Raw genomic sequence first — 18,855 nt, forward strand, 5'->3', positions numbered from 1 at the left:
GGAATCATTTATAATAACGCCTTCAGTCACACTTTCCCCTTTTTCGTTGAATCACACGATGCATTTCGATACTGTGGGTGCATCATCATCTGCAAATCGTCGTAATACACTCCTGGAAATTGACATAAGAACACCGTGAATTCATTGTCCCAGGAAGGGGAAACTTTATTGACACATTCCTGGGGTCAGATACATCACATGATCACACTGACAGAACCACAGGCACATAGACACAGGCAACAGAGCATGCACAATGTCGGCACTAGTACAGTGTATATCCACCTTTCGCAGCAATGCAGGCTGCTATTCTCCCATGGAGACGATCGTAGAGATGCTGGATGTAGTCCTGTGGAACGGCTTGCCATGCCATTTCCACCTGGCGCCTCAGTTGGACCAGCGTTCGTGCTGGACGTGCAGACCGCGTGAGATGACGCTTCATCCAGTCCCAAACATGCTCAATGGGGGACAGATCCGGAGATCGTGCTGGCCAGGGTAGTTGACTTACACCTTCTAGAGCACGTTGGGTGGCACGGGATACATGCGGACGTGCATTGTCCTGTTGGAACAGCAAGTTCCCTTGCCGGTCTGGGAATGGTAGAACGATGGGTTCGATGACGGTTTGGATGTACCGTGCACTATTCAGTGTCCCCTCGACGATCACCAGTGGTGTACGGCCAGTGTAGGAGATCGCTCCCCACACCATGATGCCGGGTGTTGGCCCTGTGTGCCTCGGCCGTATGCAGTCCTGATTGTGGCGCTCACCTGCACGGCGCCAAACACGCATACGACCATCATTGGCACCAAGGCAGAAGCGACTCTCATCGCTGAAGACGACACGTCTCCATTCGTCCCTCCATTCACGCCTGTCGCGACACCACTGGAGGCGGGCTGCACGATGTTGGGGCGTGAGCGGAAGACGGCCTAACGGTGTGCGGGACCGTAGCCCAGCTTCATGGAGACGGTTGCGAATGGTCCTCGCCGATACCCCAGGAGCAACAGTGTCCCTAATTTGCTGGGAAGTGGCGGTGCGGTCCCCTACGGCACTGCGTAGGATCCTACGGTCTTGGCGTGCATCCGTGCGTCGCTGCGGTCCGGTCCCAGGTCGACGGGCACGTGCACCTTCCGCCGACCACTGGCGACAACATCGATGTACTGTGGAGACCTCACGCCCCACGTGTTGAGCAATTCGGCGGTACGTCCACCCGGCCTCCCGCATGTCCACTATACGCCCTCGCTCAAAGTCCGTCAACTGCACATACGGTTCACGTCCACGCTGTCGCGGCATGCTACCAGTGTTAAAGACTGCGATGGAGCTCCGTATGCCACGGCAAACTGGCTGACACTGACGGCGGCGGTGCACAAATGCTGCGCAGCTAGCGCCATTCGACGGCCAACACCGCGGTTCCTGGTGTGTCCGCTGTGCCGTGCGTGTGATCATTGCTTGTACAGCCCTCTCGCAGTGTCCGGCGCAAGTATGGTGGGTCTGACACACCGCTGTCAATGTATTCTTTTTTCCATTTCCAGGAGTGTACATTATGTACTTCTGCTCTTGAGTGACATGGTGTGAAATGTATGTTCATGTTATGAGAAGGTTAGATATTAGGTACCGAAAGTCAAGGAAAAACATTATTATCGTTTTAATGCCAGCAGTCGTTGGTTTATTCATTCTGCAACCACACGTCATATCACTCAAGGCCTACACTTGTTTATAAATTTCGATACACTTCACAAATTTAGTTTAAGATAAGATGACCAAAGGTTAAATTTATGATGTAGCATCAGAGACCTAAGTTTTATATAAACTGATGTACCCGAATAAATGAATTTAAAATAAGTATCTGAAATTACTAAAATCACTGTGATTTTAGAAATCTATCTTTTCATTTAACACTGATTCAGGCTTTTGGATTCTATGGAGCTGTCTTTCCAGTTGTTCTAACAGGTTTAGAGTCTTATCATTGGCTACGTCGTATAGGCCCTTCTGCCTATACCTCTGTAAGAACACACGGTGACATGAACTGCCGAGAGTCTGTTGAACTGTAAGGCAAATGTATTGAAGATGGCTATTTATAGCCGAAATCTAAATTTGCAAAAACAATAGAAACTAATGGGCCAGAACTGACTGCTGTGTGCCTCTCCTTCCATACGTTGCTTAGTACTACCGAACTGTTTCCTATCCTGTTGATAATTGCGGAAGTTTTTTTGGATGAACAAACAAAAAAAGTCAGTTTATTAATATGATCAGTTCCAACAATGGCCCCTAGGAACGCGGGGCTGCTTCCGTGGCTGTCGTAGGAGCGCCGACCGGCGTCAGGGCCTCTGGAACAGGTGTATCGCCACCAAATTTAAACTGCGCCAGCACCACAATGTAGGTCAGCATCGTAGACGCGAACTGTCAACATAAAGAACAGATCTTCTTAAAAAAATAACTTCTAGCGACATTTGATAATAATGATATTATGTTTGCTATTTACTGATTTTGTTATCACCAAGTAGTAGGGGTAGCAATTCTTTGCACCACTTTGTTTATATTTGTGATGTCAAGTGACCCAGACCAGTGAACCATACGTGACGTGACATGCCACACCCCGGTCTACGACGTCGTCATTATGACATCACGAACGATGTGCACTTTCCAATAGTGTCGTCGAGATGGCAGATGGTGGGAAATTTAAAAATCAAAAACGGATAAAAAATTTAAATAAAATCCAAGACGAATTAACCAGCCCACCTATGCTGTTTGTCACCTCCACTCCCATTCTCTCTCCTATAAACAGAGTTTAGTACTTTACAGACCATTAAAATCCAACAGTAACCGAATGCTCTGAAATTTTTTTGCACCACATTCAAAAATTTTTATCTAAAAAATTACGTAAAGAGTGTACCTGGCAGTATTTCAAAGTACTTTGCAGAGTGCTGGAAAGTGTGTGAAGACTCAAAGCCGCGCGGGGTAGCTGCGCGGGTTAGCCGGGTGGTCTAAGGGCACCTTGCCACGGTCCGCGCGGCTTCCCCCGTCGGAGGTTCGAGTCCTCCCTCGGGCATCGGTGTGTGTGTTGTCCCTAGTGTAAGTTAGTTTAAGTTGGACTAAGTAGTGTGTAAGCCTAGGGACCGAGTGACCTCAACAGTTTGGTCCCATAGGAACATACCACAAATTTCCAAGACTCAAAAGTACTTATCCAAACAGTTATATAAGGGTTGTAATTTGCAGTATTTGTCATGCTTAAAAGTATCCGTACAGCAGCACTTTCACACGTGCAGTGCGGAGAACACACTGCAGTGTGTTCACGGCACCTAAAGATGTTGGTCAGTTGCGCCGACGAAATATTGTGGAGTTTTCACAACGACGTCCGACGTCTCGCCCGAGAACCATATTTACGACTAGTCCGTCGGGAAAGCCCCAAGCAACCCTATGCACCATTCTAGAGCAAAACCAACACATCTGGCGAGGCTGATACCGAAACAAAAGGTCTCACCTTGTGTTCGCACCAACACGAGAAATTAAGCAAATACATCAGTAGAAAAATGCCAAATAATAGTAAAAGCACAGAATTACTACTCCAATATTACAGATGAAAGAGTTATTAAGAGAGCCACCCAATTCATGGAGCAAGGGCCAAAAATTCCTTCATCAATTTTTGAAATATGTATCGAGAACTTTTATCCAATCTTGGGGAAATGCCAAACACTGGCTTATTCTTGTCTTCTCTATTATTTCGAAGACAGGAACACTTCCCCAGGAAATGGAAATGAAACACACAAAAATTGAGGCAGTCTTAAGACCTACAAATCATCGGATCTCCTCCAGTACTTTCGGCCATTTTCTCTGCTTAGTTACAAGTATAAGCTCTTGGGGAAACTTATTTACAGGAAAATTAGTGGCCATATTTTAGTCCACATTCCAATAGAACAAGCAGAATTAAGGCCTCACCAAAGCTGTAATGGCCAGATCCTAACTCTGACAACTTTCATAGATACCGGTTTCCTGGAGAAACTAAACACTTCTGTGTCCTTTACCGACCTTACGACAGCATATGCCATACATTCTGTCGATATTTTCAGGTTTGCTTGCTTGAAAATAGCTCACTAAGGAAACTAAATAATGGCCTGCCACAGGGCTCAATTCTCACACCTCTCCAGTTCAACCTTCCAAAAATTCTGCTATGCAGACGATATCGCTCTGGCTTGTCAATCAAAAGAGCTTGGTCAGTCAGAGGGAACGCTAACCGAGGGCTTAGTACTTCAAAAAATGGACACTGAAGCCCAATACGAGTAACAGAGAGGTTTGTGCGTTTCACCTCAACAACAAACAAGCTAACAATTAGCTCAAGGTGCAATTTGATAACAGTATTGCTCACCACAACAAGTATCCCAAGTATCTTGGCATCACAGTCAACTGCACTCGATCTTATAAAACAACATCTGGAAAACACAACACATCAGCCAAGATAAAAACTCGCAACAAAATCATTCAGAGGCTGTGTGGCGTAACGTGATGGGCGGAGGGGGGGGGGGGGGGGAAGGAGGGGGGGTTGAATGGAGACTTTGCGGACATCGGCTCTTGCACTCGTTTTTCAGCCGCGGAGTATTGTATTTCAGTGAGGTGTAGTAATTACAACAGCCTCAACAGTGCACAGCTCAACAACACGATGTGCATGATTACTGTTACAATCAGACCAACTCCTGTCTGCTGGCTTCTCCTGTTAAGCAGTATCTACCCACGAAAAATTCTCTGAACTGAGACCCTGCTTAGAGATTACCACAATAAACAAGACAATAAGCAAGTGTCCATTCACCACGCCATCTCCGTCTAACAAGAAAGGCTCCGTTCGGGACACCCGACACTACTGCACGCCGAACAGCTAGCTATGAGTATCACCAAAGTAACAGATCTCTGGAGCAAGAACTGTCAACACATCGTGAGTTACCGAGGAATATAACTGTGATACTGTGGAGTCAAATTAAATAGAATCTGCACCAGATGTGTCCGGTGTCCTGACCCAGTCTATAAAATTAAATGATAGTGGGGCATTGTTGGCTGTGACGCCCCATCCGGGAAGTTCGGCCGCCGGGTTGCCAGTCTTATTTCAGAAGACGCCACATTGGGTGCCTTGCGCGTCGATGATGATGATGGGATGATAAGGACAACACAATGACCAGTGCACGAGTGAAGAAAATCGCCCACCCTGCCGGGAATCGAATCCGGGCCCGCAGTCTAGTAGGCAAACAGATTAGCAACCAGCTAATCAGGATCGATCTATAAATGGGGTGTTGTGGAGTCTCCCAGTTGTAACTGTGATGCACTGAAACAGTCTATCTGCAATATAAGAGTGCGTCCTACGACGCTATAAGGGCACATAGAATGATTTTATGAATGCCAGTGCCACAGTGGTGTAATGGATTAGAAACATAGATGTTTATATCTAGTCGTTTTATTTTTGTTTTAGGCAGTGGCATTTATCACATATCATAAATATACTGCATGTGTGTGCCCTACAAATGATAATGATTAAGACAGCTGAAATAAATGGTTAGCGATGCTTTAGGAGAAACTTAAGTAACATCAGTATCTTTATTCCTCCGTATCAATGAATTGCAGGAAGAAGTCACTCATACTTCTAATCCAGATGCCAGCCACGGAGTGCCAGATGGTGAGTAACATCAGACTATCCAACCAGTAAGCCAGTGGAAGAGGAAACTTTCATTCAGCCCAAGCACGGAGTACCAACTACTTCCTAGGGGTGAACTGACCTAGCACTCACCCTGCCACCAGTCAAATGACCCCGTGGATTCTACGACTCCCTACCACTATGTTAGGTTGGTAATGCGAACCTTCGAATCTACAAACTCTGTCCGTGCTTCGAAACATCTTCACGCACGTATTCATCCACACACAGATACTTAGAGTTCTTTTTATGGTGCAGCCGCAACTGTACAAGTCCACTTTGAAAAATTAAGAAAACCATACGACTATTGCTCAATCTACAGTCTTTTATTGAGTACACGACAATTACAGTTCCATTATCTGGTGTAAAAAATAAAATCACATAATCATCTGAGGACATCCCCACCTCAACGTTGATCTGTTGTCATAGGTCCAGGGATTCCGTGTCAGAAGATAAAGAGGGACTAAAATTCCATATTAGCCGTTTCCCCGTGCTGCACGACCGGAAACACAAACAGCAAGACCATATAATCGTATTTTTATGTTTGACACCAGATGATGGAACTGTAACTGTTCCGAAACCGGTCGTGTATCCAATAAAAGATTGTGGATTGAACATACAGAGATACATACAAGGAAAAACAGGTACAAAGCGAACTGCGTACAGCTACGAAAACAAACAAAGATTGCTCTTCCCTTCTCCAGAGGTTGTATGTGGTTGCAGAAGAGCGAAAAAGACAGAGACCAGTGAGAATATTTTCTTAACACACAAAACGGATTGAACTGACTCGTTTCAATAGTAAATGGTAAATGGTTAACAGTTAACGGCTATCGGTAAATGGTACGTCTTGATAATAAGGCTGAACTCGCTGTTAAAGTGTTTCTGCTTGTTGAAACTACTTGTACTGACCTCTCCAATCGATGAAATATGATGCGTTTCGAGAGTGAATCAGTGCACACGCACAGACGTAAACAATTGCTGACTCAACTGGAAGAGCAGCCTCTCTTGGTGAATTATTGACGCTGAACCACAGTATCTGTCGTTCAACGCTTTCTTCTAGGAGATGCGCAACAAATAATGTAAGTCTGGCGTGTATTACTAACAACAACCTTACAACTTTCCGTACAGATTACTTGCTGTACTTCAGTAATTCTTTTTCCACGTTCATTGATGTAGAATCTACAAGCAACCCCCCCCCCCTCCTCCCGAAAAATTACCTGGTCATGACGAAATTCAGAGTGATGATCATCATCTCGTTGAAGGGCTGCGAAATGCCGAAGACTGACTTGAGTTTTTGTGATAGGCTTGACCATTTCATAAATACTAACCTAGCAATATTATTGTACCAATGCATTCAGACACCAACCCAAATCTGCTTAGCTCCAGATACAAAAATCTTCGCCGGATTTTATCAGAGGACAAACCGAGCACTGTGTGTTCAGATCAAGAAAAAAGGATTCCTTCTACTTTCATTTTAAAGAAAACTTGAAGCAACTGGGCTATGCTGGAAGCGAAATACACATCGAATGATTTTAGGCATTGGAGAAGCGAGCCTCGGCATCTAATCTTCAGAGCAAGAGGTGTCAACAACAAATTTGGAGCTGTAGTGCAGGTTCATCTGGAGGACTACAAACTCCATCTACCTTCTAGATTCTGACTTATCAGTGATGGTGAATATGACTTTCTCAACAATAAGACTGTATGCATGCTTTATCGTGGAAGAGTGAACGAGTTGGACACGGTTGGTTCATTGATATGAACTAACGTTTCATTTGTACCTAGTAGGAAACGGTGCTTATAGAAATATAGAAATTTCAGTTAATATAGAAATGTCAGTTCCTCTTTACAAGATATCACAAGTGCAACTATAAGAAATATTAACGTTGTGTTCACTGTGTAAAAGAAGATTGTTGAGGCTCTGTGTTTAATTCACCAGAATGTTTAGTTTTCACGTACAAATCATGGTTTTGGTTTTGATATAATGCTACTACAATACTTTTGTGCCACAAAAAATGCAAAAAAATATTAAACGTATAAAAACTGTTAAAATATTATGTGCAAAGAAAAATTGTACAATCTAAACTCTGAATGTCCCTTGTCATATGCAAAATGCAAATACATTTTCAGCTGTATGTTAGATCAAGCCTACATGTCGTACTATGCTGAGCCGAGAGTCAAATGCAAGACAAAACTTGTCAGACTATCAAAACCATTGTCGGCGGATTTAGTTTTTCCGCTGCCTACCTGGCTACCTTGTGACACTTGACAAGCATCATACAAGAAGTTAGATATGGAAAATAGTTAATCTGAAGCTCCCCTGGAACTTTGCACATGTGCAAGTGCTGTCTTACATAATTTCTTAAATAAATACTTTTGAATATAATGAAAAACATTTGAAGCATTCAGATACTTCTGAACACCCTGTAAAGTACTTTTAAATACTGTAAATTATAACCTTTGCGTAAGTTTTTGACTAAACACTTTTGAAAGTGTCGCAAAAGAATTCAGAGTGTTCAGATACCTTTGAGGACTCTGTAATGTACTTTGAAATACCACCAGTTACCTCCTTTTCATAATTTTTCGGATAAATACTTTTGACAGTGGCGCAGAACAGTTTCAGAACTTTTGAATACTGCATTGTGACTGACTCTTTCATTATAATAGTCTTTGAAGTTGTAATCTCCGATGGGAGGAGCGAAGAGGGATAGGGAGTTGCCACAAGGCGCAACTGGGTTAGTTCTGCCATCTTCGATTTTATGATCTTTAATTTTTAAATTTATTGTCATCCATCGTCTCGACCATCGTTAATTTTTAATTTTAGTTCCGTCTGCGGTCTGTAATTTTTAATATTCGTGTACTTAATTTTTTAAATTTTCCACCACCTCCCACCTTCAATTTTTTGTTTAATTTCGCACTTTCTGCCATTGAAAAAGGGGCGTGAATAGTTATGTCATAGACAAGGCACTGACCGGGGTCACATAACGTCACAAATGTAAACAATGTGGTCCAAAGAGTTTGTAGCTCTACTAGTTCACCAAATAGGAGCCCCGTATATATGAGGGTTGTCCAGAAAGTGAGTTCCGATCGGTCGCGAAATGGAAACCACTGGGAAAATCCGGTAAAGCTTTGCGCCGTGTCTCTAGTATGTCCGTCAATCGTGTCGCGTCGCTCTTTTCAGTTTTGAGTGAACAGTGAACACGTAAAAATGCGTAGCGAGTAGCGTCTCTCGCCAAATATGAGGGCCTGGTTAGAGATTTCGCCTGTCTCATGCAGCCCACATAAGAAAACTGTCAAGCAGTTCCTTCTTCATGCCAATTCTCGGCCGCACACTGCAGGGGCAATGAAGACGCTCGTGCAGCATTTCCGATGAGAAGTGTTTGATCACCCACAATACAGTCCGTAACTGGCTCCACCTCAGTCTCATCTGTGCTTGCAAGAACCGCTGGCAACGAAGACAAAATTTTTCCACAGACAACGAGTTGCAGACCAACTGGCCGAAAGCTCAGGCGTCTGCTTTCTATGACGAGGATATTGGAAAGTTGATACAACACTATGACAACACTCGAAGTTGGAGCGGCGACTATGTAGAGAAGTAGGTGGAAGGTTTACCTAACTGTTGCAAATAAAACGTTTCTGGTTTTCACTGTGTTTATCATTTCGTGACCGATCGGAACTTACTTTCTGGACAACACTCGTACAAGAGTTATATAAGGTATTCCACAATCGCTATTACATAATTGTTGTTGACGTAGAAGGAACATATAAGGTTTTACATAAAAATATATGTCCAGGGAAGGTCCATTTCCATGTTACAAGGAAGCCCAAATCGACTTTTCATGATTCCCTCTCCCTTTAATAAGGCCGTGACAACCACTGCACAAAATTTTTCTCTGCAGTAAGTTCTGCTACACTTGGCCAAAACAGACTTATGTATAGTGGACTATTTCTGCCGCAACCGTAGCGTGCGTCGACTGATCTTACGTTTTAGCTGAGGTCTCTTGGAGAAGGCAGGTCATGTAGACCCACCAGAAAAACTGTAAATCCGCCAAATGCGGCGATGTTGGCGACCAAGTGTCTGATCCACCTCGACCTATCAAACTTTCTACGGATGTTGCGTCCAAATAGTTTGCGGCAGGAACCACAAAAAGTGCTGGCACACAAAAGCTCTAAAGATGAATGTCGTCACCAATGTCCACTGTCAATTTTTTAAAAAAACTGTATCAGCACATCGTGCAAGATGAATGTCGTCACCAATGTCCACTGTCACTTTTTTAAAAAACTGTATCAGCACATCGTGCTGAAGAACAAGGAACGAGCGTAAAAGTTAAAACCGTGAGTCGATTTTATTTCCTTTGGAACATGAAAAACGTTTATTAGTGAACGACCACCTTTATAGATTTTTCAGCGAACACCAAATGGCACTAATAAGACCTGACATAGTTATTGTTCAAAAATTCATCATTTCTTCTACGTCTACATGGTTGCTCTGCAATACACACTTAAGTGCCTGGCAGAGGGTTCATCGAACCATTTTCATATTACTTCTCTACCATTCCACTCTCGAATGGCGCGTGGGAAAAAGGAACACCTAAATCTTTCCGTTCCGTTCCGTTTTATTATGATCATCATTTCTCCCTACGTAGATGGGTGTCAACAAAATATTTTCGCATTCGGAAGAGAAAGTTGGTGATTGAAATCTCGCCGCAAGGATACCGCCTTTGTTTCAATGACTGCCATCCCAACTCGCGTATCATATCAGTGACAATCTCACCCCAATGCGCGATAACACGAAACGAGCTGCCCTTCTTTGCCCTTTTCGATGTCCTCTGTCAATCCTACTTGGTAAGGATCGCACACCGCGCAGCAATATTCCAGCAGAGGACGGACAAGTTTAATGTAGGCTGTCTTTTTAGCGGTTTTGTCGCATCTTCTAAGTGTTCTGCCAACAAAGCGCGGTCTTCGTTTCGCCTTCCCCATAATATTATCTACATGGTCCTTCCAATTTAAGTTGCTCCTAATTGTAATTCCTAGGTATTTAGTCGAATTGACAGCCCTTAGATTTGTGCGATTTGACGTATTTCTTTAAGTATCCATGTGGATGACCTCGCACTTTTCTTTGTTTAGTGCCAATTGCCACTTTTCGCACCATACAGAACTCTCTCTAGATCATTTTGTAATTGGAATTGATCGTCTGATGATTTTACTGGAAGGTAAGTTACAGCGTCATCAGTAAACAATCTAAGGGGGCTACTCAGATTATAACCTAGATCATTTATGTAACTCAGCCGGCCGGGGTGGCAGAGCGGTTCTAGGCGCTTCAGTCTGGAACCGTGCGACCGCTACAGTCGCAGGTTCGAATCCTGCCTCGGGCATGGATGTGTGTGATGTCCTTAGGTTAGTTAGGTTTGAGTACTTCTAAGTTATAGGGGACTGATGACCTCAGAAGTTAAGTCCCATAGTGCTCAGAGCCATTTGAACCAATTTATGTAAATCAGGAACAGCAGAGGGCATACGACACTACCTTGCCGAACGCCAGATATGACTTCTGTTCTACTCGATGATTTACCCTCTATCACTACGAACTGTGACCTCTCTGCGGGGAAATCACGAATCCAGTCACACAAATGAGATGATTCTCCATATGCAAGCAATTTGATTAATAGTCACTTGTTACATAAACGGAAAGGAGGACATAAAAAAGCGGATTAGCACAGGTGAAGGTGGCATTCCTGCACAAAAGAAGTCCACTAGTACCAAACATAGGCCTTTATTTACGAAAGAAGTTTCTGAATAGGTGCGCCTGGAGCACAGCGTTGTAGGATACTCTAGCATGGGCTGTGGGAAAACCGAAATTGAAGACAATCGAAGCTTTTGAGATGTGAAACTATAAAAGGATGTTAAAATTAGTTGGAGTGATAAGAAAAACAATGAGGAGATTTTAAGCAGATTCGGCGAAGGAAGTAACTTGTGGAAAACAATGACAAGAAGAAGGGGCAGAATAGTAAGGCATGTGTTGAGACAACAGGGAATAACTTACACAGTACCAGAGGGAGGAGTAGAGGGTAGAAACTGTGTTAGAAAATAGAGACTGAAGAACGCCCAACAGATAACTGAGGAGGTGGGGTGCATTTGCTATACTCAGGTGAAAAGGGGAAAAGTATGTGGTGGTAGCATGAAAACAGTCCAAAGGCTCAGAAATTTGGATGTATGGGTGGATTCAAAATTGTTGGGCGTTTCTCAAGATCTTGGTGCTCCTCTGTAAGAAGTTATTCTCGTTAAAACGCTAACCAAAGACCATAGAACTACAGCCACAGTCACAGAAAAAATTTCACAGACAACCTTCTGTATATCTATTCATACCGTTGTCATACGTCTGTAGTATTAATTAAAAAAATACTGGATGGCAATCTCATGACTGGTTCATTGCGAAACTCATAAGATGCACCAACCATCATAAAACATTTGCAATTAAATTCGGCAGGAGTCCTTACCTACACAAAATTTTAACAACTTACTTGTTATTGTTTTGTCATTGCTTTAAATTGAGGGTAAGTCCCTCGGTAGACCGAAGGCTTCCCTGCCACCAGCCCGTAAAACGCATGACGTTGAAACATTGTGCGCTGTGAGTGGGACGCCACAAACATGAAATTTCTGTGGTTATTCATGCCGAAAGAGGTAAGCATTCTTCATTGGGCAGTATCCGACACTTCATTTCGGATATCGAAAGGAAGAGCGCCATGGTCTCGTAGTTGGTTTGACCGATCGCAGCCTGTTGTTGGCCGCTTCCAGTCACTGCGTTCGTCACTCAGCCAACATTCTCTTTGTCACCCAGAACACGACAGCCGGCATAGGGCGTCAGGTGAACTGTAGTATTTTCCCGGCTGGCTGCTCTCGCTGCTCAGTCAGCTACCTCAGTCCCTCTAATCCCATATGTCCAAGGACCCAGCATAAGGCCACATCTTTTTCTACTTGTGCAGAAGGTGGACAGTGTCCTGGACCATCTAATCTATCCTGTCTGCTGTAAACATTTGCTGAATAGCCTGCAGAACACTGAGAGATTAGACGCAGACAAGAAACTTTCGTCTACCAAGGAGTCTCGTGTGCTCCAGTGCCTTCTTGACCACCCACAGCTCTGCATCGTACTCTGAGAAATGATTTGGTAGGCGCATTTTAATGATAGAATCTGGAAAGATAACTGAACACCCGACACTGTTACCTTGCTTTGAACCATCGGTAAAAATCACCACGTGCGCACTAGTCTCAGATAGAATGCCGTTAAAATCCTTCTTGAAATTACAGATGGAGTGGTGGCCTTGTTGTGCTCCGTCCCATCCAAGCTAAGAATCGGCTTGTCAATCATCCAGGGAGTATATCTGCCCCTTCCCTACCTAAGAATTGATATGTCTCCTACTCCAGTTCGCTCAAGATAGTCCTTCACATTTTTTGTATGTCCATCCTTGTGATTCATGATCTGTGGGACTTTGGCTTTTCACTTACGTAATAAAGCGAAACACCTGCAGCCGTCGTTTTGATGTTACTTTATTATATTGCTTCCAGTTTCGATGACTCAGTATACCATCTTCAGGCCTTAACTGACGCTGAGGGGGTGAACTCAAATTGTATACACGATCTCACCAGTGGCCAACATCCGTGAATTGGTTTTTGTAGGTACTTCAAAGCGATGTTGTGTCTGAAACTGTCACCTGACAACTGCAAAGTTGATGGTTGAAGATACAACATCACTTTTACAGTATTCTACAAAAGCCATTTATTTGGCCACTGATGGGATCGTGTATACGATTGGACTTCATCCCTTCGGCGTCAGTTAAGGCCTGAAGATGGCGTACAGGTTCACTGGAACTGGATTCAATATAATAAAATAACATCAAAACGATGGCTGCACGTGTTTCAATTCATTACATAGTCCTTCGCATGGACAGAAAGCAGTTTAGCTGCCTGGCGACCGGTTAACGTTTCTTGTATGGATTGTTCAGTCCAAATTGTAGTGGACTGTTAAGGCAGCCAGTCCACAGTGAAGTAGCCGAAAGGGCACGCGTCAACTCACGCCGTCTGGCGTTAAGTCTGGAACAGGATTCGTAATGAATGTGATAAAGAAAAGAACGTAGCTACTAGAACACTTAACTTTTATATTGTCCTTTGGTATACAGCATTCTGGATGATACAAGTGAGACTCTATCTTGAGGTACATGCAACGTTACAAATGGTTAATGGCGCCTTGCTAGGTCGTAGCCATTAACTTAGCTGAAGGCTATTCTAACTGTCTCTCGGCAAATGAGAGAAAGGCTTCGTCAGTGTAGTCGCTAGCAACGTCGTCGTACAACTGGGCGAGTGCTAGTACGTCTCTCGAGACCTGCCTTGTGGTGGCGCTCGGTCTGCGATCCTGACAGTGGCGACACGCGGGTCCGACATGTACTAATGGACCGCGGCCGATTTAAGCTACCACCTAGCAAGTGTGGTGTCTGGCGGTGACACCACACAAATACCGACAGCAAGATATTTTCGGAAATGGGCCTCACTTTGTGTACGTGTCGCACAATGAGAAGTTTTCACCAGATCTAAGAGCCAGCTCACCAGCCTCCGCACAGGAATGGTAGTGGTTCGGTAGGCTCCTGTAGCCATTGTACTGCCTGCATGGTGGACAGTACCCAATATCTTTAAATAGGAAGGTACAGGTGAGCCACACACTATACTGCCATAGTCAAGCTGTGTGCAGACGAACGCTCCATACAATGTGAGTATACTCCACAGATCTGTCCCCATGTCTTATGGCCAAGACTTTCCTTAGATGTTTAATGCCGTCAGACATTTAAATTTTAGATCAAGAAGGTGTGGCAGCTATGTTAACGTCTGATAGGAGATAAGCCCCAATAACTGCCCTAAGGTCTTAAGATCCGAAATATTCCCTTTAAGCCGGAGGTTTGGGCAAGTAAAGGATTGTCCCAAACGATCAAAATACAAACAGTTTTCTTCTTTAGAGAATTTAAAACATTTGTATCAGCCCAGTCCTTCAGCCTCTTAAGGGTCAGCTGTAGTTGTTATTGTGTGGTATTCATGATGTAAGGTGGTGTTGTCTTCTGAACTTCATTTCTTACATATTTCGTCCTCACAATCGTATTCTGCACATCAAGATGTTTCATTCGAACCCAAACTCGATAAAGTAGAGTCAATTTTGTATAAATTCATGTAAGCAATATGCAAATCTAATAAGTAAATCGCAAGTGCACACCGATGTTGAAAAAGTCGAGACTGGCGTACACAACATGACAGCCTTAGGAATTTTAGTTCTAGGGAGGCACCCCTTCAGAGGGGTGGGTCAGCACACACCCACTTCGGCCAGAACGACCGCCCAGAGTGAAGGGATAACGACCCCCGTGTTCGACTTAAAAGCAAGTTCCGCTACATTGTGTGGGAGTGCCCAGAAGACGCGTTTTTTGACAGACTGACTGCATAGTTATGGAGTTCTCACACGAGGACAGTATACGCCTAACAGAGATTCTACATATTTCCGCATTGGTCGACTCAAACGAAACGTCATTCTGGCGATTAAAAGAGCAATGCTGATTGACGGAATATTTCTGACGCAAAGAGCCAGAGGAGTGAGGGAAGACAGTGAATGACATACTCTTGCAACTTTTCCAGAAAAAGGGGCCGTTCTGTTTTCGCTCTTGGAGCAGGAACACGTAACGAAAGCGAGTGCTCTCATACGTATATGCAAAGAGCAAGGAACAAAGTCTCTCCTCAGTACTTCACTGGGAGAGCACCTCTGTCGTTAGCGAACCGGAGTGATTATACTGAGTCACTCGCAATTAAGCATTGTGAGTAGCATCATGGTGGGCTGGTTATCTAACCAGTGTACCACACCAATACTTAGATTAGAGGTGGATAGGAGTCCTTGACGTCATAAATGTGTTGGGAGAGTTTGATTGGCGAAGGTCAATCCAGATAGAAAAAGATAGTTGTGTTATTTGTCAGCAGCGAGCGACGCAGGCAGCAGTCGTTCCAGCTCACAGTATTGTATGCTACAGCATGTGCGAGACCCATCTGTCCTCCATAACAGTACACTCCATTACATTTCTCACACGACAGCCTTGACTGTACCTAGAAAAGTTATTCATGTTGTGTAGGTGCAGCTCTCAGCCATTCTGCCGAGTAAATAACATTCTTAAAGAAAAGGGAGAAAAGAACCTTTCCATACTTTGTAAAATAATAGCATTCCTATCCATAAGAGGCAATCTATTGTTCCAAAAGGAACCCGGAAATTTATTATTAATTTATAAGAAAAAGTTTCACTTGATTTCTCAGAATTTTTTGCAATAAATAATACTCTTCGTTCGTTTAATGTTTTTTTACACTAACTCGCAACACTCCAGTACCCAAGTATTCCACTAGTTACGTAAGAATATAGAATATTTTTGAGTCTTTTCATTAAAGCGGACGACTCCAGAAGATATTTGTTGCTGAATGTTTTTGAAGCTGTTCTTGTTGGTACATTAGGAGCGTCCGTCTGACTTCTGTAGTAGTGTGAGGTGTAAATTGTTTCTTGGAGGAGCCAAAGAGTACTTGTTGGATCAATCCATTGTGCAACTTGACAAAATAAAACACACACACCCACAGTGTGACTGGAGGAAAAGCAGAATACCTCAAAATCATCCACAAATAAGAAATGTTTGACTGGGCTCTTTATTGTGGAAGATATATTATCAATTGCAATAATGAAAGGGGTGGAGGGCAGCATGGAGGGTAAAAATTGCAGAGGGAGACCGAGAGATGAATATACTAAGCAGATTCAGAAGGATGTGGGTTGCAGTAGGTACTGGGAGATGAAGAAGTTTGCACAGGATAGAGCAGCATGGAGAGCTGCATCAAACCAGTCTCTGGACTGAAGACCACAACAACAACAACAACAAAAGTGGTGACGCTCAGAACGATACCCTGAGAACATTGTTCTGTGGAGGGAACTTTTTGTAGTATGTAACACCGACTCGATTCACGAAATATAGTTAGCCTGGAAGGACTGGAGCAGAAAGGGGAGACACCCACGAAATCCAGATTCCTGCAGTTCACGGACGATATTGTGTTTCCATATCGAAGAAGATACAAATAAACTGCTGTTTGTGAAGGAATGACTCTTGTTTCGCATCCTCTAGTTTGTCAAGAGTGAACCAGTATTCCCGAAACCCAGATTCGAAACGGCTGAGCAATCCCTTGGTTTCGAAAGTCTGCACTAGGTGTCGGTTTATCTTCCGCTCAATGGTCTTTCCTGCACAGCTAGCGAGTCTAGCACTTCTGTAGCTGTCTGAAGAGGGTTCTTCCCTGGCTTGAGAAGTGGTACCAAAGTCGCCTCCCGCCATGGATCCGGATAGCAGTCTTCAGTCCATATTTTGTTGAAGAGGCATAGGAGGAATTGCTTCGCCTCCATGCTCAGGTGTCGTCGCATGCCATATTGAATCTTGTGGGGTCCTGGAGCAGTGTCGCGCGCAGACGCCGCACGCCGACGCCGCAAGCTGAAGATGAAGACATAGGGAAACTATATGAGGATATTGAACGGGCAGTTCAGTGCACAGAGGGAGATGAAAATCTAATAGTAATGCGGAAATGGAATGCGGTTTCAGGGGATGGAGGAGAAGAAAGGATTACAGGAGACTAAGGCTAGGTACTAGAAATGAGGCAGGAGATAGACTAATTGAGTTCTGGCATAAATTTGAGCTAGTAATAGTTAATATTCTGTTCAAGAATCACAAGAGAAGGAGGTATACTTGGAAAAGGCAGGGAGGTACAGCAAGATTTCAATTGGATTACATCAAGGTCAGGCTGAGATTCCGAAATCAGATATTGGATTGTAAGGCGCGTCCAGGAGCAAATATAGACTCAGATCACAATTTAGTCAGGACGAAGAGTAAGTTGAAGTTTAAGAGACAAATCACGAAGAAACAATACGCAAAGAGGTGTAATACGGAAGCGCTAAGCAATAAAGAGATACACTTGAAGTTTTCTAAGGCTATAGACACTGTGATAAGGAATAGCTCAGTATTCAGTTCAGTTGAAGAGGAATGGACAATTCTAAGAAGGGCAGTCACAGAATTGGGGAAAAGAAACATACATATAAATAGGTAACTGCGAAGAAACCATGGGTAACAAAAGAAATACTTCAGCTGATGAATGAAAGAAGGAAGTACAACAGTGTTCAAAGAAATTCAGAGATATAGAAAGAATGAAATAAATCAGAAGTGCAGGGAAGCTAAGGCAAAATGGCAGCATGAAAAAAGTGAAAAAGTCGAAAAAGAAAAATTTGTCGGAAGGACTGACTTAGCATGTAGAAAAGTCAAATCAATCTTCAGTGAAATTAAAAGGAAGGGCGGTAACATTAAGAGTAAACTGAGAATTCCATTGTAAAATGCAGAGGAGAGAGCGGATAAGTGGAAAGAGTACACTGATGGGGATGACTTGTCTCATGACGAGATAGAAAAAGAAAGACGACTCGATATAGAAGAGATAGAGGATCCAGTATTAGAATCAGAATTTAGAAGAACTTTGGAGGACTTAATATCAAATAAGGCAGAAGGGATGGATAACATTCCATCACAATTTCTAAGATCTTTGGGGAGAAGAGGCAACAAAACGACTATTCACGTTGATGTGTAGAATTTATAAGTCTGGCGATATACCATCAGACTTTCGGAAAAACATCATCCTCCCAATTTAAAAGATAACTAGGGCTGACAACAGCAGAATTGTCGCACAATCAGCTTAACAGATCATGCATTCAAGTTGCTGACATGCTGACAAGAATAATATACTGAAGAACGGAAAAAAGAAAATTGTAAACGTGTTAGATGATGATCAGTTTCGCATTAGGAAAGGTAAAAGCACCAGAAAGGCTGTTCTGACGTTGCGGTTGATAACGAAAGCAACACTACAAAAAATCAAGACATGTTAGAGGATTTTTTTTTCTTTTTTTTCCATCAGTCTACTGACTGGTTTGATGCGGCCTGTAACGAATTCCTTTCCTGTGCTAACCTCTTCATCTCAGAGTAGCACGTGCAACCTACGTCCTCAATTATTTGCTTGACGTATTCCAATCTCTGTCTTCCTCTACAGTTTTTGCCCTCTACAGCTCCCTCTAGTACCATGGAAGTCATTCCCTCATGTCTTAGCAGATGTCCTATCATCC

At 43.4% G+C, this 18,855-nt stretch overlaps 1 protein-coding gene across 2 annotated transcripts in view; it reads right to left on the reverse strand.

Moving 5' to 3' along the window:
- Positions 1–1,870: 1,870 nt before the first annotated feature.
- Positions 1,871–18,855, reverse strand: part of LOC126259943 (gustatory and odorant receptor 24-like) — a 184,831-nt gene continuing 167,846 nt past the window's right edge. For both annotated transcript variants that reach the window (XM_049957045.1, XM_049957043.1), the window contains one exon: positions 1,871–2,392. In XM_049957045.1, the coding sequence (XP_049813002.1) occupies positions 2,261–2,392 (132 nt within the window). In that variant the 3' untranslated portion in view covers positions 1,871–2,260. The remainder of the gene's footprint in view (positions 2,393–18,855) is intronic.

The sequence above is a fragment of the Schistocerca nitens genome, chromosome 5 (assembly GCF_023898315.1).
Source record: "Schistocerca nitens isolate TAMUIC-IGC-003100 chromosome 5, iqSchNite1.1, whole genome shotgun sequence".
In the NCBI taxonomy this organism is placed as follows: Eukaryota; Metazoa; Arthropoda; class Insecta; order Orthoptera; family Acrididae; genus Schistocerca; species Schistocerca nitens.